This window comes from Melozone crissalis, unplaced genomic scaffold, assembly GCF_028551555.1.
Source record: "Melozone crissalis strain CALT ecotype California unplaced genomic scaffold, PUWL_Pcris_2 ptg000029l_1, whole genome shotgun sequence".
Lineage (NCBI taxonomy): Eukaryota > Metazoa > Chordata > Aves > Passeriformes > Passerellidae > Melozone > Melozone crissalis.
In genome coordinates, this window is record NW_026535807.1 from 1,843,428 (window position 1) to 1,861,430 (window position 18,003).

Consider the following 18,003-nt stretch of genomic DNA (forward strand, 5'->3'; position numbering starts at 1 on the left):
AGCCAAAATGAGACAATTAGTAAGGGCTGTGACAGCCCCAGCAAACGAGCACGAGGTTTGCACTGGGAGCCAGATGGATCTCTTCAATATATTTCTTATTGTCTGCTTGTGGTAATATGTTCAATTAAACTAAATCAGTACTACAGAAGAACCTCTGAATTGCCTGGAAAAAAAAATTAATTGTCTGCTGCAAATTTAATGAAGCTTAACACTTGTGCGCTATGTTTACAAGTTTTATTTGTTGTGAGCAGTAAGTGCTTACAAGAGAAAAAGAAACTCTGAGCTGACTTCATTCAGGCAGCCCTAAGAGCAGCCCAGTGGTGTTTGATTTTATTGCTGGATTTGGTTTCATTTACATCTCTCTCTCTCTCTGCCATTCACTGGTTTTGTCCTCAGCAGCTGACTGGGATTTTTCTTACCCTAGGAAAAACCTGAGAGCTCTCTCTGTGCTGTTCATTCACAGTTCAATGCTTGGCCACAAACCTGTGACAGGACATGTCCCCAAAGGGGCCATGGCTGCTCACTCTGACCCTCAGCATCAGCATCATCATCCTCAGGGTGTCACTGACCCTCGCCTGCTCACAGATCACAGCAGGTGTGGAATCACAGAACCCTGGGACAGCCTGATGGGAAGAGACCCACAGGGATCATCCAGGGCAGCCCCTGACCTGCACAGACACCTCAAATCCCACCTGGGCAGGGGTTACCCCAAATCCCACCTGGGCATCCCTGGGAGGGTTATCCCCAAATCCCACCCTGGGCATCCCTGGGAGGGTTATCCCCAAATCCCACCTGGGCATCCCTGGGAGGGTTATCCCCAAATCCCACCTGGGCATCCCTGGGAGCGTTATCCCCAAATCCCGCCCTCTGCATCTCTGGGGGTGTTACCCCCAAATCCAGGGGCATCCCTGGGAGCGTTATCCCCAAATCCCGCCCTCTGCATCTCTGGGGGTGTTATCCCCAAATCCCACCCTGGGCATCCCTGGGAGGGTTTTCCAAACCCTCCTGGAGCTCTGGGGCTGTGCCCATTCCCTGGGCAGCCTGGGCAGTGCCAGCACCCTCTGGGGATGAACCTTTCCCTGAAATCCATCCTAATCCCCCTGCCCCAGCTCCAGCCCCTCCCTGGGTGCTGTCCCAGTCCCAGAGCAGGATCAGTTGTGTTGCACAAGCTCACATTCAGAAAATCAGAAGCCAAACTTGCCTCTGAGCAGCCCAGGGAGGGGAGGCTTTGGGGAAAGCTCCACAGCACAGGAGGCACCTGCTTCTCATTTTGCCACTTCTGTCACCTCAGAATAATCACAACCTTTTGCTTCAGCTAGCTGTCAGAAAAACAGGGATGCTGACAGGATTCACAACAATTCCATCTTCCTTGGGGTGCTCTGGGGCTGCCCTGATTGTTCTGATGACCTCAGGTCCTCACCTGCACAGGGCTGGGATGAAAATCAGACTTTACCTGCCCAAGGTGTAACAAACTGAGGGGGGGGATTCACCTGCCAGTGCTGAAACTCAGCCTGAGCCCCTCACACCTGCACAGGGTGACGTGGGTCAGCACCACACAGCAACCTGGGCTGCCTGGCAGCTGGCATGAGCAGGGAAATTGCCTCAAAGTCTGAAATCCTTGACTAAACCTTGTGTTCCAGATGGAGAAGAGCTCTTGCAGGCTGCAAGGACCCTGAGGGAGCTGCAGGATTGCAGCAGCTCAGATTGCAGCAGCTCAGATTGCAGCCCCAGCCTCTGCTGCAGGATTTCCCAGCCAGGGAAGAAGAATTTAAGAAGAAGAAGAAGAAGGGAAGGAGATGCAGCAAAGTGCAGCTCAGCGCTGGGGCTGCCAGGGCTGAGGGAGGGGCAGGCCCAGCTCTCTCATTTATAATCCTGCCTTCCACGCAGTGCTCTGGGTCATAATTTTACTTAAACCCAGCAAAAGAGCCTTAATTGTGTCCTGGAAATAATTGGTGTCAGTGGAAATAGTCCAATTAGAGAGGAATATTTTCCTTTGCAAAGATTACGGCTTTCCTTGTCAGCTGTGGAAATCAAACCTTCGCTGCTGGTTGTGACTCAGAAGTCAAGAAAGGTTCCTCCTAACTCAGAAAAAAGTTTTATTTCTTAAACATGAGAATACATAACATGTTCTCATGAATAAATCAGAGCCTGCATAACTCCATGGCACTGCCTGAGCTTTTTTTGCCTGCAAATCCCTGATTTAGAGATTCTGGAGTAAAAGTTCATGCTCTAAATTGACTTTTCCTCCATGAAATTTTTTTAAAAAACCTATTAGACCTGATAAGAAATATTCATTCATGGCTGAACTATATATAAAAATTGTGTTCAGCAAATGCTAAAACAAAATTTAAGAATAAGGAAACTTTTGATGGTTTCAGAGTTGAGTCTTTATCTTGGTTTTGACACCAGCTGAACACAAACCTCGTGGGCTACCCAGGAAAATTACAGAAAGCCCAGAAAATACAGACAGAGATTATTCCTTCAAACTCTGCCTCTCTTTTTTTAAATTATATTTTGTGCTTTCAACAGCAGGTGTCACTTAACCAGGTCCCTTTTTTAAAGCCTGAGGCATAACCAATGTGAATTTAGGATTATGTTGAACGATGAGGAGAGAAAAATAAAGAATTTGCATGACCTTAAACACTGCAGGCAGAAGGCAGAGCCCAGTGACAGAGGAGCCACTTGTGCTGTAAAATGAGCAAAGCACTAAACCCAGACCATGGATGGGAGGGATGGAAAATAAAAAAATGCCTGCAGCAGCTTCCTGGGACAGCTTTTCCATGGGAGCCAAGGGGGAAAATCAGGGAGGGCTGGAGAGGGCTCCTGGGAATGGGGACAGTGCTGAAACAGGTCAGTAGATTTCAGTGGCTGCTGTAATTTCCCTTGGTTCATGTTACAAAAACCCCTCAACATCCTAAGATGGGGTTCATTGTTCCTCTTGGGGGAAAAAGTTAAAGCCCCACTCCAAGGAATTGATATCTCAGTCACTCCAAAGTCACTTCAAACTCAACAGAGCTGAGAACAGAAGGTAAAATTCACATTTACTGGAATTCACTGATTTAAAAAACCCCAAAACCAAACCCCACGGACATGAGGCAAGCACGACACAAATTCCAAACAATGGATTTTCAATTCTGATCAAGTGATGATGGAACAGAGACAGCCATGGGTGGCCAGAGGGGACCATCACATCCCTCTGCCACTTTCTGCAGAAGGCAAGTGCTGTGTCCTAAAGGACTGCAACAAACACAGCAAGAATTCCAGGTTTAAAGCCAGGAACATCTGAAGTCTCTGAAAAGTTACTTGATAATGGGCCCAGAATTTACAGTATTTAATCAATTTTAACTGCAATGCAGCACTTCAGCGTTCACACAGAGGAATAGGCTGGCAATGAAAAATGTGCTATTTTATATGAAATAATTTGAATCACTGTGCTGGACAAAATCAAGACTATCAGTCTATTCAAGCGTGAGGAAAAAATAACCTCCTGACATTATCTTTGTGTTCTTTTCCTGCTGAAGTGCTGCAGATTCCAGGCAGCAAAAGTTCTCCTGCTTTTACTGCCTTGAGCCCTCCCATGACAGCCCAAATGAGAGGAGCTCACAGCAACAGGAAAATGTTAAAGGTGCATGATAATTAAAGAGGCAAATGAAGCCATGGGAGGCTGCCCCTGTCAGGGATGCACCAACGGGACTGGAATTGCTGCAGTCCCCAAGGGGAGCAGGCAGGCACCAACCCCAGCAAGCATTCAGAGGTCAGCTTCAACTGAAATGTATTTAAATCTATGTCTTTATATATATATATATATATAATTTTTTATATATATCTATGTCTTTATATATATATATATATATATATATATATATATATATATATATATTTATATATATTTGTATTTATATTTATATATAAAATCTGTCTTTAGATATAGATTTATATTTACATATATAATTTATATACAGATCTATGTATTATATATTTATATTTACATATATATTTATATACTTAAACTGTATTCTGATATATATTTACATATAACGATTATTTATATTTATATACAAAAATGTGTATTTATATATTTATATTTAAATATGTGTTTATATATTATAACTGTATTCGGATAATTTATATTTACATGTAATAATTATTTATATTTATATAGATCTATGTATTTATATATTTATATTTATTTATAATTTTTTTATATTTATATATAAAAATATATGTCTTTAGATGGATTTCCAGCTAAGCCCACAGAAAACAGATGTTTGGGAAGGGGTGCCAGCACCGGGACCATGAGCTACTCACCTCCAGTCTCCAAAGCAAGAAGTTTTTTTTTTATTTTGCTGAAATAAAAGCCATTTATTTCAGCAAAATTAAAAAAAAATTAAAATAAAAAATTAAAAAAAATTAAAAAAAAAAAAAAAAGAAAAATAAAGTGTCTGCTGGGAGCACATCCTGCGTGCCAGGGACCCATGAGTGGAGCACACAGGGCTCAGCTGAGCCCCTGATTTTTATAAACCCCATCTGGGTTGGGATGGGGCTCCCTCCCAGCCCTGCTGCAGCTGGGACAGCACAGGAGCCTCTCCTGCTGCTTCCACATCCCCTTTTTGCAACCCTTTTTTGCTTTTATTGCAACCCTTCCCCGGTCCTCCCAGCCTGCTGATCCCCTGCATTAAACACAAATGAACTCATATCGTACAGGCTCTGCCTGTTTACTCTGTTTGTCATTTAATCCCCCTGGTGCTCAGACAGCCTCTAATCTTTCTGTGTGTTGCAAGAATTGAACATTTAGCCTCGAGTACGGGAAAAATTGAGGGAACAAGATGGAAAATTAATATTTCTATAATACATGGAAACACACACGGTGTTTTACAGCGCTCTGAACGCTGCCTGGGAAGGAGCTGCTTCTCCAGCCTTACAAACTCAATCCTGCTTTTTAATTTAAAGGTCAAACTGTACAAGCAAGTTTCTTAGATTTCAGGTCTTGGAGGGCAAGAGGTTCTCATTTAGCACCAGCCAACAGAACAAACCCAAAACACAGGAGCACTGGTTCAGAAAACCACTGGGGTTCACCCAGCCTGACAACAGAATGTTAATGCCCAGCCCTATGGGCACCTGTCAGGATTTGATATTTTTTAAACTGTCTACTCATGCATAAAATGAATATTTATTCATCCCTCTCTGGTTGTTTGCCAGGGAGTTATTTTAAGCTCCTTGCTTCTGGTGTAACATATTCCTCTCCCACTCCCATCCTTGCCTGCACTGTCTCTGACACTGTAGGCATCTCTCCCTGAGAAAGGAAATTAAAAAAATTTTAAAAAAAAGGATAGCCTGCAATATTAATGGAAGAACACAGGAAGCTTAGGAAAAAATGTCTTGACCTTCACAATGTTTTACTCAATGACATAAGAGGAGTTAGAAAAGATTGCAAGCATATCTTCAGGTCAAAACCCACATCAGCTGTTAAATCAGTCTTTTTGTACACCACAAAACTGAGTTAAAATAAGGAGTTCACTCATATTTCTGTCCAAATTCACACGTGTTTTACTTAGGGCAGAGAAACTCAAGCATTTCACTCTATAATACAATATCTTACACAGTTCATTTGGAGTTCAGAATAGTTTCTGCTCTTTTATACTTTTTATGGGCCAGACTTTGAAATTGCATTTCTCAGTTTGGTGTTAATATCCCCATCTCAGGCTGGAGAGTTTATTCTGTGCTCTGTGCACATGTGTCACTGCCATTAATGCAAATGGAATGGAGTCAAAACAGAGCACTGAGGGGGAAAAAGCCCTCACTAATCCTTTATCACCTCAGTGGGAAGGAAAGTGATTTGTGGAGCACAGACAGGCAGAAATCAGGTACAACAATGCTGAGTTTTCCTGGGAGCTGCAGGATATTCCTTGGGCACTGGGAGGGAGGGAGGATAAGCCACAAAACCATGGAATAACAGAACCCAGTCAGTCCTGCCTCCAACAATTGGCTTTTTTATGGTGGGAGAAGCAATCCCTGAATTGCAGCTCCTGATTCTCCCCCTGGGGTCTTGCAGCACTGGGGAGGGGGATTGGGGCTGGAACCCCACCCTGGGGAAGGGATTTGCGCTGGATTTACCATTTTTCTCCCCAGTTTTGCTCTGGGACTGACAGAGGTGATCACAGGCTGCCCAGGGAATGCCCCTGGATCCCTGGAAGTGCCCAAGGACAGGTTGGATGGGTTTGGAGCAGCCTGGGATAGTGGAAGGTGTCCCTGCCATGGCAGGGGGTGGGACAGGATGGATTTTAAGGTCCCTTCCATAATTTTGGTAATGGATAAAGTCCTTTATGCTCATTTTCCCTGAGCAGCCCTTTCCTGGCTGTTTGCTGCAGGTGCCTCTTAGGACAACCCAGATGAGGAAAAAAGAGAATCAGCTCCTACAGAGACCTAACTCTCGTCCTCATTGTCTCTGTTCTTGTTTTCAGAACGTGGGCAAATGCCTCACAGAGGACTCAGAACAACCCCAAACTTGAAGAATTGTTGGAGTCCCCATACTTCCCTACAAGGCTCAGAAAATCCCAGACTGGTTGGGGTTAGAAGGCACCTCTGGATATGTTCCAGCTATAAAAAACATGGATAAAACCCACATTGAAACATTTAAAGTATTTTCTGTATCCCACAGACACAGCTGACAAGGACAGCCTCTGACTATGCTCCGTCACTGCAAATGTGTGGGAGAATTAAAACTGACAGCATTAGAGCTTTTTGATTGATTTATCACTTTGTAATCAATGTTTCTTGATTTGCTATCCAATATAGACTTTTTCCCCAAAGAAGAAGGAGATAGAGGGTAAGGGTAATAATCTTTATGTTCACGGCCTATAATAATTAATCAGACACTGGACTACTCATCAGCATGGCAAGAATTAATTCAACACATTTGTCAGCTCCTCTCATTGTTTACAAAATTATTCCTTTAAATAACTTTGTCAGATTATTCCTTTAAATATCTTGGTCAAACCACAGCTTTTCCTTTTGCAAACAACATTTGACAGAACACGAATAAATGAAGAGCACGAATAAACACCCGGCATTGCTGAAACGCTGAAATTCGGCCCTGGAGGAGGAATCATGAAAACAAAGAGGATTTTGTGCCCCAGGCTGCCCCAATAGGAATGGTTTCAGTCACCTTTCACCACCAGGCTGCCCGTGCTGCTGGCTGTCCCAAAGTGGTTGGTGGCCGTGCAGGTGTAGCTCCCCGCGTCTGCTTTGGTGACGTTGACGATGCGCAGGCTCCCGTCATCCAGGACTGTGATTCTGCAAAGACACCAGCACAGCAGCTTTAGTTCCCTTTTAGTTTTTTATTTTAAGCCTCCACAAACCCAAAGCTTCAGCCTGTGTTTGTTTTGGCTAAGGCTGGTTTAAAAGGTACAAAATGCAAGTGGAGATCTGTACATCTCAGTGGGTCTCAAACCAAAGGCACCACTCAGGCTCCACGTTCTGCAGCAAGGACAATCCCTGAGCATTTCTTTCCAAACTGCTTATTTTTGTTTTATTTATTAATTGCTTCACTGGAATTCCCTTTATAATCAGATTTTAGGGGGAATAATAGTATCATATGTGGGAAATAATAGCATAATACTAGTAGTGAGAAAAAAACCAAAATAAGCAAATGTCCTTTACAAATAAAAATTTAAAATTTAAAAAAAGATAATAAAAAAAAATGGAGGGGAAGGGAGCAGTGGAGGGAGGTTTCTCCCATCTCCAGCCCTCCCTGGGCACAGATCGGAGCTGCTGATGCTGCATCAAACCCACGCTGGCCCCAGCAGGGCTGGGCAGCACCAGCAGCTCCCCAGGAATGATCTCCTGCTCTTATCAATTCCAGGTCCTCAGGAACAACGGGGCCTTTCTGAAAGCTCAAGGTGCCCTTGGCAGGCATCACAATTCCAATCAATGCAAAGCAGGACGAGCTCAGCATTGTGCTCCAGCACTGCCCCACCAGGCCCCGCCCTCCTTCCCTCCCTCCACACTTCTGCCACCCCAGGAAACCCAGAAAAAGTGGAGTTTTGGATTATTTCTGTACAGTTAGGGTTTTATTTTTGGTTATTTGTGCTTTATTTTCAGCCATATGGCTGCAAGCTATTTACTGGCTAATCTCTTCCATGGATCATTTTAATTGTGTCTGTTGATGAGGCCGGATTTAATTTCAAATTCTAATGCCTATTCTGTCTTTCTCCTGCCATTGCTTTCCTTCTCAGCTGTCTTTATTCCCAGTGTCAGGCTGGTTTTGAGGTGGTGAGGACTGGAAAGCCCTGGGGACCCTTTGGATCAGGACAATCCAGCTCTGGCACATCTCAGGCTGTGCTTCTCTATTTCCTTCCCTTCCAAAGCTGAGACTGCGCTCCCAGGCTTTACCCTGAGCCCACAGACATCCTTTAACCCAGGCAGGTTTGCAAAGAGCTCAGGAGGGACCTGAGTTCTCCAAACCCTTTCCCCAGAGAGCCCCAGGGATGTTGAATTCCCATCTGGTCTCTCAGCACCTCCCTCCACACTCCTGGAAAGGAGCAGCATTAAAAGTGACAGATAACTGTACAAGTTAACTGATTTTTTCCAAATAAATCAGAACATTAAAGCCTCTCTGTGACTCATTGATTAGGAGGCCTTATGGTTATGTGGCTCTTTTTGCTGAAGCTGCTTTTCTACAGCGAATGTTTTGTCCTCTAATCTGAATCCAATGTGCTAAAAGTGAACAAATAATTATTTGAACACTTGGAAATTTGTTACAGTTAGTTGAGAAGGGAGGAAGGCCTCTCACTGATGTTGCTAATTCCCAAATTTTCTTTGCAGACCTATCTGCGTTAAATGAGATGAGAGGCTCATTTCAGACCACTGAGTTCTCAAACTGCTAATTGGCACAAAAGCAAACAACCCTTCAGCCACAGCTTCCAGCAGTTTGGGTGGAAAAGTTCTTGCAAGACACAAAGTTCCAAGTGACTGGAGCACTGCTCAGTGTGCTCTCTGCTCTGAAATGCACCCTCAAAATGTTTTAACCAGGGAGGCATAACAACAAACCACATTTCCCATAAACACACACATCAAACAAAGTGCTGGCTGCTGAGTGTGCACCTCTTTAAACCACTGCAAACTCAACAAAGGAGCTACTGACTTGCTATTAAATGATCTGAGTTCTCTGCTAACAGCAGTGGTGACAATAAATAAAAATATAAATCTCTTCTTGCACAGGTTAATGAACTGTTCTGCTGCTAATGTCACTGCTAATCAGAGAAAAATCAAAGATAAAAAATATCCATTTGGGAAAAAAGAAAAAAGACAATTTAAGATAGTTTAGAGCTCATGATGTTCTTGTAGCTGTTTATCACCCATTAAACAACGCTTGCCATGCCGTGGGGGTTACTGGAATGATTTCATGGATGTGGTACTGACAATTAGGCAGAGCTGGAGAGTGTCAGGAGGAAGAGCAGGGCAGAATCCCTGGGCTCTGAGCTCATCATCCCTTGCCAGGTGTGTGAATCCCCAGCAGCAGCTGTGTCACCTGCAGGATGGATGGAGCAGGGCAGGTGGGATTCATGGAGCCCACTGCAGCACTCCCAGTGATAAATATTCCTCAGATAAATATTCCTCAGGCAGTAACATGTGCATTTAGAGACAGAAATTGTCCTGGTGAGCCCAGGAAGAGTTTTATCACCGACTTTGTGAAAATGAGATCAAGCTCTTGCTCGGAATAGAAAGGAAAGAGGAAATCAGGAAATCTGCCCAAGTCCCAGAGCTCATCACAAACCCGAGTGTCAGTCAGCACCTCCATGGAAATCTCACCTCTGAAGGCTTGGCTGCATCACCTGTATCTCCCAAACTGTGCCTGCTGCTCAGCTTGGCCTCCTGCTCTGACAGAATATTCCCTTAAAACCCCAGGCTTACCAGAACATCCTGCTCTGGGGTTTAACTGAGAAATCCTCTGTGGCTCCAGGAGCAAACAGGTCCTGGAGGATATGAATTCCATTCAGATCCACATGTTTCCACCCTGCAGAGCCGGCGTGGCTGGAGCTCACCTGACCTTGCAGGGGGAAGCCCTTGAAGGGTGAGGAACAGGGCCAGGCCCTGGCCTTCCCAGCAGGAATGATGGTTCCCAATCCCGGCAGGAATGGTTCCCAATCCCGGCAGGAATGGTTCCCAATCCCACCTGACCTTCCCAGCAGGAATGATTTATTCCCAATCCCTCCTGACCTTCCCAGCAGGAATGGTTCCCAATCCCGGCAGGAATGGTTCCCAATCCCACCTGACCTTCCCAGCAGGAATGATTTATTCCCAATCCCTCCTGACCTTCCCAGCAGGAATGATTTATTCCCAATAGCACCTGACCTTCCCAGCAGGAATGGTTCCCAATCCCTCCTGACCTTGCCCCCAGGAATGGTTCCCAGTCCCACAGCGCTGCTCAGCCAGGTGGCACGGCAGGGATCCCTCAGTGCATTCCTCACAGCTTGCCCTCTATTTTTCTGTTCAGCAGGTGGAAACCCGTGGATATGAATGGAATATGAATGGAATATGAATGGAACATGAATGGAGTACAAATGCAGAGCATGTGGCAGCCTGGGTGTGCCTCCCCTTCCCGAGGGACCCAGCTCAGCCCCAGCACTGCAATCATAGCTCTGTGCTCCTTCACAGCAAAAGTGCTCAGAATCACAAAGTGACTTTTTCCTTTTTTTTTTCCCCCTCTCAAGTGGTTTCATTAGCACTGCTGCAATGGAGTAAGGTATTTTGTTTTCTTATCTAATCATTTTAGCATTTTAATTTATGAAATACAAGCATAACTACCCTTGCTTTCACTCCTGATTAAACACACGCAGCTGAAATATTTCATGCTTAGCCGAGTGAATATTTTAAACATTTTTTTTTCCTCCACGAAACAATGCTTAGGATGTCCGATCCTTTTTCTATTACAGGGAGAAAAGATGTCTTAGAGCAAGCATTTAAATGAATGTCAGCTGGAAGAAACACACACTGAGTGCAATTTGAGATAAAACTACCATTGATCCCTTCATGTACAGCCTTTGTGGCAGTGGTGACGTGGCTATTGAAAAGAGACACTGGTGCCAGAGTTCTTCTAAGAGATAATCCGTCTTCTGAGAGAGGATTTGGGTTAAATGTACCTGTGAAAAACAGTGTATTTCAGCTGGCATGATGAATGGCCTATTGTACGCTGTGCCTGGGCTGGGGGCTGGAAGCAGAGAAGAAAGCAGAGGCACCAGGCAGCCCTGACTGCAGTCTCAGCAGTGTATTTGTTCCCTCTTTTCCCAGAGTTCCTTGGCAGGGATATCTGGAGCAATTTTTAGCCTAACAGCAACTTTGCCTCATGCCACAACTCCGGGCAATTGCCTTATTTATCAAATTATTTCTATTTCTATCAGACATCTCTGTAGCTGTTTATCACCTTTTAAATAATGCTTGCCATGCAGTGGGGGTTATTAAAATGATCTCATGGCTGTGGCACTGGCCATTAGGCTATTTTGGGTAAGCAGCGAAGTTTATAAATCCTCACAGGTTTTATTGCTCAGAGCACCCAAAACCAGGGACACAGCTCACGAGTGCCTGCTCATCCCTTGGAGAATGGGCTGGTTTTATCCCACAGGTAATAAATAACTCCGGTGGCCCTGGGATGCTGTCCCCAGGTGTGACAGGGGATGTTGTGCCCTTTGTGTAGCATAAATAACTCACAGCCAGGTCAGAGCATTCTGCTTCCTTCATCTCCAATAAAACACCCCGAGGTCAAAGCCAGGCTCCTGGGGCTCCCAGCTCTGATGGTGCACAGGGGAAAAGCCCTGAGCCTAAACCCCACCCAGCCCCTGCCATGCCGCAGGAGAGCTCCCCCTGCTCTCTCAATGAGCTTTGCTTCCTGTTACGGCTTTTATTTTTTCTGCTCCAAGTCAGTGAGCACAGAAAACCTGATTTCGCCCAGTAAATCCCATTGGAACGTGAATGACTCGTGCCCTGTGGAGGCATCACCTAAGGTGACTCCAGAAAAACCTTTCTCCCACATTAAAATCACCTCTTTTTTTCACAACATTTTTGACCCCTCAGAATCACATCCTGCAGCACAATCTGCTTTCTCACCATTCACCAACACCAGCCCAAACCCTCAGCATCCCCCTAAATTTCCCCCCAGACCCTCAGCATCCCCCTGAACTTCAAAGCAGGCAGGGCTTTCCAGGCTGGGCATCATCCTCTCCTGCCACTCCAGATGTTTCTGAACAGGGGGGACAAAGGGACACCACCACCACCACCAGGGTGGGACATCAGCACAGCCTGAGGGCTCACAGCACCAACCTGGGAAAGGAGGGCACGAGCTGGGTCAGCTCCACAGCTGTCAGGTAAATCCAAGGGAAGGCAGGACGATCCCTGTGCTGGAGTTTTCCATTTGATTTCCATCCAAACTCCCAATGATTTGAGATGATTTCCATCTCAGCCTGCACCTGCAGGTGCACCTTCCTGCCCTGCTGGCTGTGCCTCACCCAGAGCTGCTGCAGGGTTTATTTGTCTCTGAGGACCTGTCTTTTCATGGTTCACAGAGGAGCCTGAGATAATTTAGAGCCTCTGTCCAAGCCCATTTAATTTAGTGCACGTCTCTCTCTCAGTGAAGGCAGCAGTAGATAACGCCTGCCTTATCCATGACAACTGACAGGCCTCTTAACAGCAACCACCCTATAATTAATTTTCAGGTAAGAAATGTATTTGCTCTAAATAAACTGAGGGAAAATCCTGTTGCATTGAGTTCAGTAGAACATCTCCCACTTCTCTATGTGGGAAGCCATTCCCCCTTGTCCTGGCAGTTTCTGTCCATGGAAAAAGTCACTCTCCCTCTTTTAGTACTGACTTATCATAAAAACCTGCCAATAATATTCTAAATAGAAAGAAAAAATAACATCTTTTGCTCAGATAACAAGTTTTGACATTATAGCAGTGGCCCCTTTGGAAACATCCAACAGCACACTGCCACTGAATTCAGCACAGCTCAAACCAGCCATGGATCTGGCATCCCACATTTGCCCACAATTTTCTTTTCCCACCAATTGCGTATCTGCAGTGACAGAGCAGTCCAAGGCAATAATGCTGCATCCAGCCATTATTAATGTCTATAAACACAAAAGCTGTGGTTTGTCATCGTCTTCCCTTCGGTCTGTACATTTTTAAGACAAGTCTGGAGTGACAGAACCTCATCCTGATGGAGCAGGGAGGCAGGAGGGAAGGAAGGGAGCATTTACAGCTATTAGAGGCTTCATGTAGATTGTTCAGAGATGCCTGGAGTAATAATTCACATACAAAAATATCCCCAGGTTATCTAAGAAGAACAGTTCTCTGGAAAATATCTTTCTTTAGAGATGCTGATAACGGGAGGAAACAAATGAAAACCAAACACAAGAACTGTGAGGGACCCTGAAGGAGTGAGGGGGCTGTGGAGAATTTCAAATAATAGAAACCTTTTTGCCTTCTCTCTCCAAGCACTCTTTTTTTTTACTACGCACAAAATTAAAATAAATACAGTCAGAAAGCCCATGCCATCAAAACAAATATTTGAGCAAGCAGATTTGAGTAGAGCAAAGCTTTGTTTTTACAACAGCTTTCATTCCCGAGATGCGAGGCAGTGACAATTTGATACGGGAAGACTCTGTAAGTCCAGAAGGGTCTGATGGTGCAAAGAGCCAATTTTCCATTGATTTTGGTGGGAAATGAAGACCATCCCCCAGGGAAATGGCCCTTTTGACACAGCCCCTCCAGCTGGCAGATTATTTACAGACAAAGCTGACTGATAAACCATGAACGCTGCGATGGCACCGCGAGGGACAGGCGTGCTCCACTCTCCAAACAAAAGGCTCAGGACCTGGACCAGCTCTTCTGGTGGCAGTGGAGGAGCAAAACACCCTGAAAAGCACTTCATGAAAAGCTGGGCCCTCCCTTTCTGCACAATTAGCCAGCAGAGACACAGCTCTCCACACGCGTCCTCCTGTGCTCGCAAGCGAGGAAAATCCTGTCTGGGCAGCAGCAAAGCCACTCCTGCTTTCACTCCATCTAATGCTCACTGAAATATTTGCTGTGCTCATTCTTCCAGGGCACTGGCTACAGCCCAAGGCATGGGAATTAAATGGCTTCTAGTCCATGGAGAGGGACAGTGGAAATCCAAGGGATCGTGTTTGGAGTGTGCATCCAGCCACCCACGCCAACAACGCCTTCCTGAAAAGGACAAGCCACCACCCTCCACCTACAGCACCCACTGTGGAGGTTTGTAGAGCATGACAATCAAAGGGAACTCATAAAAATTATTCTCTTATGAGAAAAAAAACATCCATGCAAGATTTTCATTGCCTCAGCTGCTGACACAAAGCATTTCTGGGAGCGTTCGTGAGATGGGAGCAGAGGCAGCAAATGCATTCTCAGCTTATTTGTTCCAGCTGATACCACCCGAATTCAAGCCCAAAGGCACAGCCTTTCAAAGATAACACATCCTCCCCTCTGGTTCCAACAAAAAATGCCCAAAGTACAATGAGAAATTATGCACTTGGCTTGTAATGGACATTAACAGGTTTGTGGGGTCCAGGGACACATTTACATCACTTCAAAATGATGCCTGAATAGCCATCAAAAATATCACCAAGTCTTAAATGTTCATTAGGAATCCTTCTTCCCCTTTAGACATGTAATGATTTCCTTGGATTCTAAAAGTGCATCTCAAAGTATGGCCCTAACTGTAAAATCATTGCCTGCTTGCTCTTCACCATAAAAACACCCACGAGAAGAAACATCTGATAATATTTTTTTCCCTGAAAATGCTACAGACATACTAAAATCATTATCAGCTGGAGTACAAGCAGGAAGCTGCACATCAGCTTTAAAGTGCATTCAGGAGGCTGATGCCAGGCATTTCTTTGGGAAGCAGTGGATGCGGGGTGTGCTCACCACAGAGCAAACCCATCCTGCTCCCTCCCATCCTCCTGTGGGGAGGGACCAGCTCCTTCCTGGAGCAGCTTTAACAGAGGGAGCAACAACTTGTAGCTGTGTGTTCAGCACCCAGGGATGAATTTAATAATCATAAAACCTTGAAAGACCTCAAGCAGGAACAGCAGCAAGTGACACGTTTAAGAATGTCAGCACGGGACACATCTGGCTGCAATCCAGAGGTTGGATCCCTCAGGGACAGAGCTCTGGATCCTTCACCCCTTCCACCACTACAAGCAGAATTCTGCTTTTAAAATTAATCCACAAGCAGCAAGGTGAAAGCCTGATGATTTCTCTTGACCCCTTGTGACAGGTTTCTCTTAGGGATATCTTCATCCTGCTTTTAGGGATGTCAGCACAGGACACGTCTGGCTGCACTCCACAGGTCAGGTGCCTCTGGGACAGAGCTCTGGATCCTTCACCCTTTCCACCTCTGCAAGCAGAGCTCTGCTTTTAAAATTAATACACAGGCACTGAGGTGAAAGCCTGCTGATTTCTCTTGGCCCCCTGTGACACGTTTCTCCTAAGGATATCTTCATCCTCTTTTAACAGAACACAGCTGGGTGTGCTCTGGAGCTTGGATGCCTCTGGGACAGAGCTCTGCACCCTTCACCCTCTCCACCTCCGCAAGCAGAGCTCTTAAAATTTTAAAGAGCTTTTAGAATTAACACAGAAGCACCAGGCACACAAGCACCAAAATTAATCCAAGCAAGCACCAAAATTAATCCACAAGCACCAAGGTAAAAAAGCTTTTAAAGTTAACACACAAGCACCAGGCACACAAGCACCAAAATGAATCGACACAAGCACCAAAATTAATCCACAAGCACCAAGGTAAAAGCCTGATGAGTTCTCTTGACCCCTTCTCTTGTTAATTTTAACTTGGCAAGGTAAAATCACCCCACGAGCACCAGGTGGAAGCCCTTTGACTTCCCCATAGCCCCTGGGGCACAGCAGCCCTGGGGTTTGTTCCCAGCCCTGTTCTGGCCAGCTCCAGCAGCAGCACAGGCAGCAGTGATGTCCTACACGTGTCACACGGAGCCCTGCAGCAACACCACGCTGCAGATGATCTGCTGGGACCCAGGAGCAGATTGCTGATGCTGCAGGAGCTGTGGCACGGCGTGAGGGACGGGCTCACCCCAGCTGGAGCTTGGCACAGGCTGGGGCTGCGCTCGTCAGCTCGTGGCTGCAAACTGAAATCAGCTCCTGCTTCTGCAGCAGCAGATGGGAGAAATGGAAATTCTAGGGATCAGCCTAATTAGTGATGCACACAAAACTAACCAGCACCAAACCTGGATTCTACACAAGTCCCTAATCCTTCTCGTCTAACCAAACCTGGATTCTACACAAGTCCCTAATCCTCCTCGTCTAACCAAACCTGGATTCTACACAAGTCCCTAATCCTTCTCGTCTAACCTTTAGCTGGAAACACTTATAGAATCATAAAATCACTTTTAGGTAAAGCCCTTGAAGAACACTGAGTCCAACTGTTAACCCAGCACTGCCAAGGCCACCACTGACCCCTGTCCCCAAGTGCCACATCCTTTTAATCCTCCAGGGACGGGGACTCCATCACTTTCAGTGCTAAAACATGGTGTGATCGTAGAATCAGGATGGGTTGGATTGGGAGGGACCCTAAAGCTCAGGGACACCTTCCACAGACCAGGCTGCTCCAAATCCCAATCCAGCCTGGCCTTGGGCCCTTCCAGATCAGCACAGAGCTAAAACCAGCTCCTGCTGGCAAACAGCCGATGAACAGGAGGCCATCAGGGACAACAGCTTTCCAAGGCTCCTGACCACCAAACCCAGCGGCTTCCTGGTTCATTTTATTCTCTTTCTGCAGCAAATTGGTTAAAATAAGTGGACAAGTCAGTTGTTTCAGATGTTGCAATGAAGTAGAGCCATCTCTGCCACGGTCTGTGCAAAGTGAGATGAATGATGGACAAACTTCAGAAAGCCATTTGCAGGGTGTCATTTTTCATCCTGCCTGGGCAGGGTGTAATGAAAACCCGACAAGTTATTGATGCTTTGGTTACCTGTCTGCCTTCAAGAAATTGCACAGGTGCTTTATGTAAAAGAATAAAAAAATACAAAGAGTCAACACAATTAATGGGAAGTAATGATGGGAAACATCCTTTGAGGTTTTCTTTTCTGCTGAAGTGTCACTAGGCTGTGTGTCCAAAAGACACTGCTGGCAATTCATCTCTCAAGCAATCAGGATAAAAATATCACCACGGTTTGTACCCTGGCAGCAGCCAGGGAAAGATGTGCTGTCTGTCCTCTTGCCATTTTCTTTCTGGCTGTTTAAAGTAATTAGGCACTAATTAGGAAGTTTGAGGCAGCAAATATAAAACTGGAATTTATACAACTTTTTGTACTCACGACATGCTGGAAGAATGGGAGAGAAGCTTTGCTTGTTCAATTATCCTCCTAGACTGACCTGACTCCAGGCTGTGGTCTGGACACTAATTACCGAAATCTTGGAGCAGAGCAGCCAGTTTGGGTAACAAATCACAGGATCTGTCTGGGGGTGCTGTTCTCTGTGGTGGTGTTTCACAGGGGTCCCAGGATGAGGGAAGAGATGAGAATCTTGACTCTGTTTAATGAAGAATCTTGACTCCATGTTTAATAACAAATCAGAAGGCTGATTTATTATTTTATGATATAAATTATATTAAAATAAAAGAAAATTGATATATTATAACTATACTAAAAGAAGAAAGGATTTCATCAGAAGGTTTGAAAGGAATGGAATGATAATAAAATCTTGTGACTGACCAGAGAGTCTGAGCCAGCTGACTGTGATTGGCCATTAATTAGAAACAACCACACGAGACCAATCCCAGATGCACCTGTTGCATTCCACAGCAGCAGATAACCATTGTTTACATTTTGTTCCTGAGGCCTCTCAGCTTCTCAGGAGGAAAAATCCTAAGGAAAGGATTTTCCATAAAAGATTACTGTGACAATTCTCTCTGTTCCCACTGTGAGTTATCCAAGCACTCCCTACACTCCAAACACTTC

At 45.3% G+C, this 18,003-nt stretch overlaps 2 protein-coding genes across 5 annotated transcripts in view; one reads left to right on the forward strand and one right to left on the reverse strand.

The window, feature by feature from the left end:
* Window positions 1-18,003, forward strand: part of CRBN (cereblon) — a 270,605-nt gene that overhangs the window by 86,297 nt on the left and 166,305 nt on the right. The window lies entirely within an intron of this gene.
* Window positions 1-18,003, reverse strand: part of LOC128939891 (contactin-4) — a 268,549-nt gene that overhangs the window by 26,557 nt on the left and 223,989 nt on the right. The window contains exon 13 of the mRNA XM_054281113.1: window positions 7,166-7,293. Coding sequence (XP_054137088.1) covers window positions 7,166-7,293 — 128 coding nt within the window. The remainder of the gene's footprint in view (window positions 1-7,165; window positions 7,294-18,003) is intronic.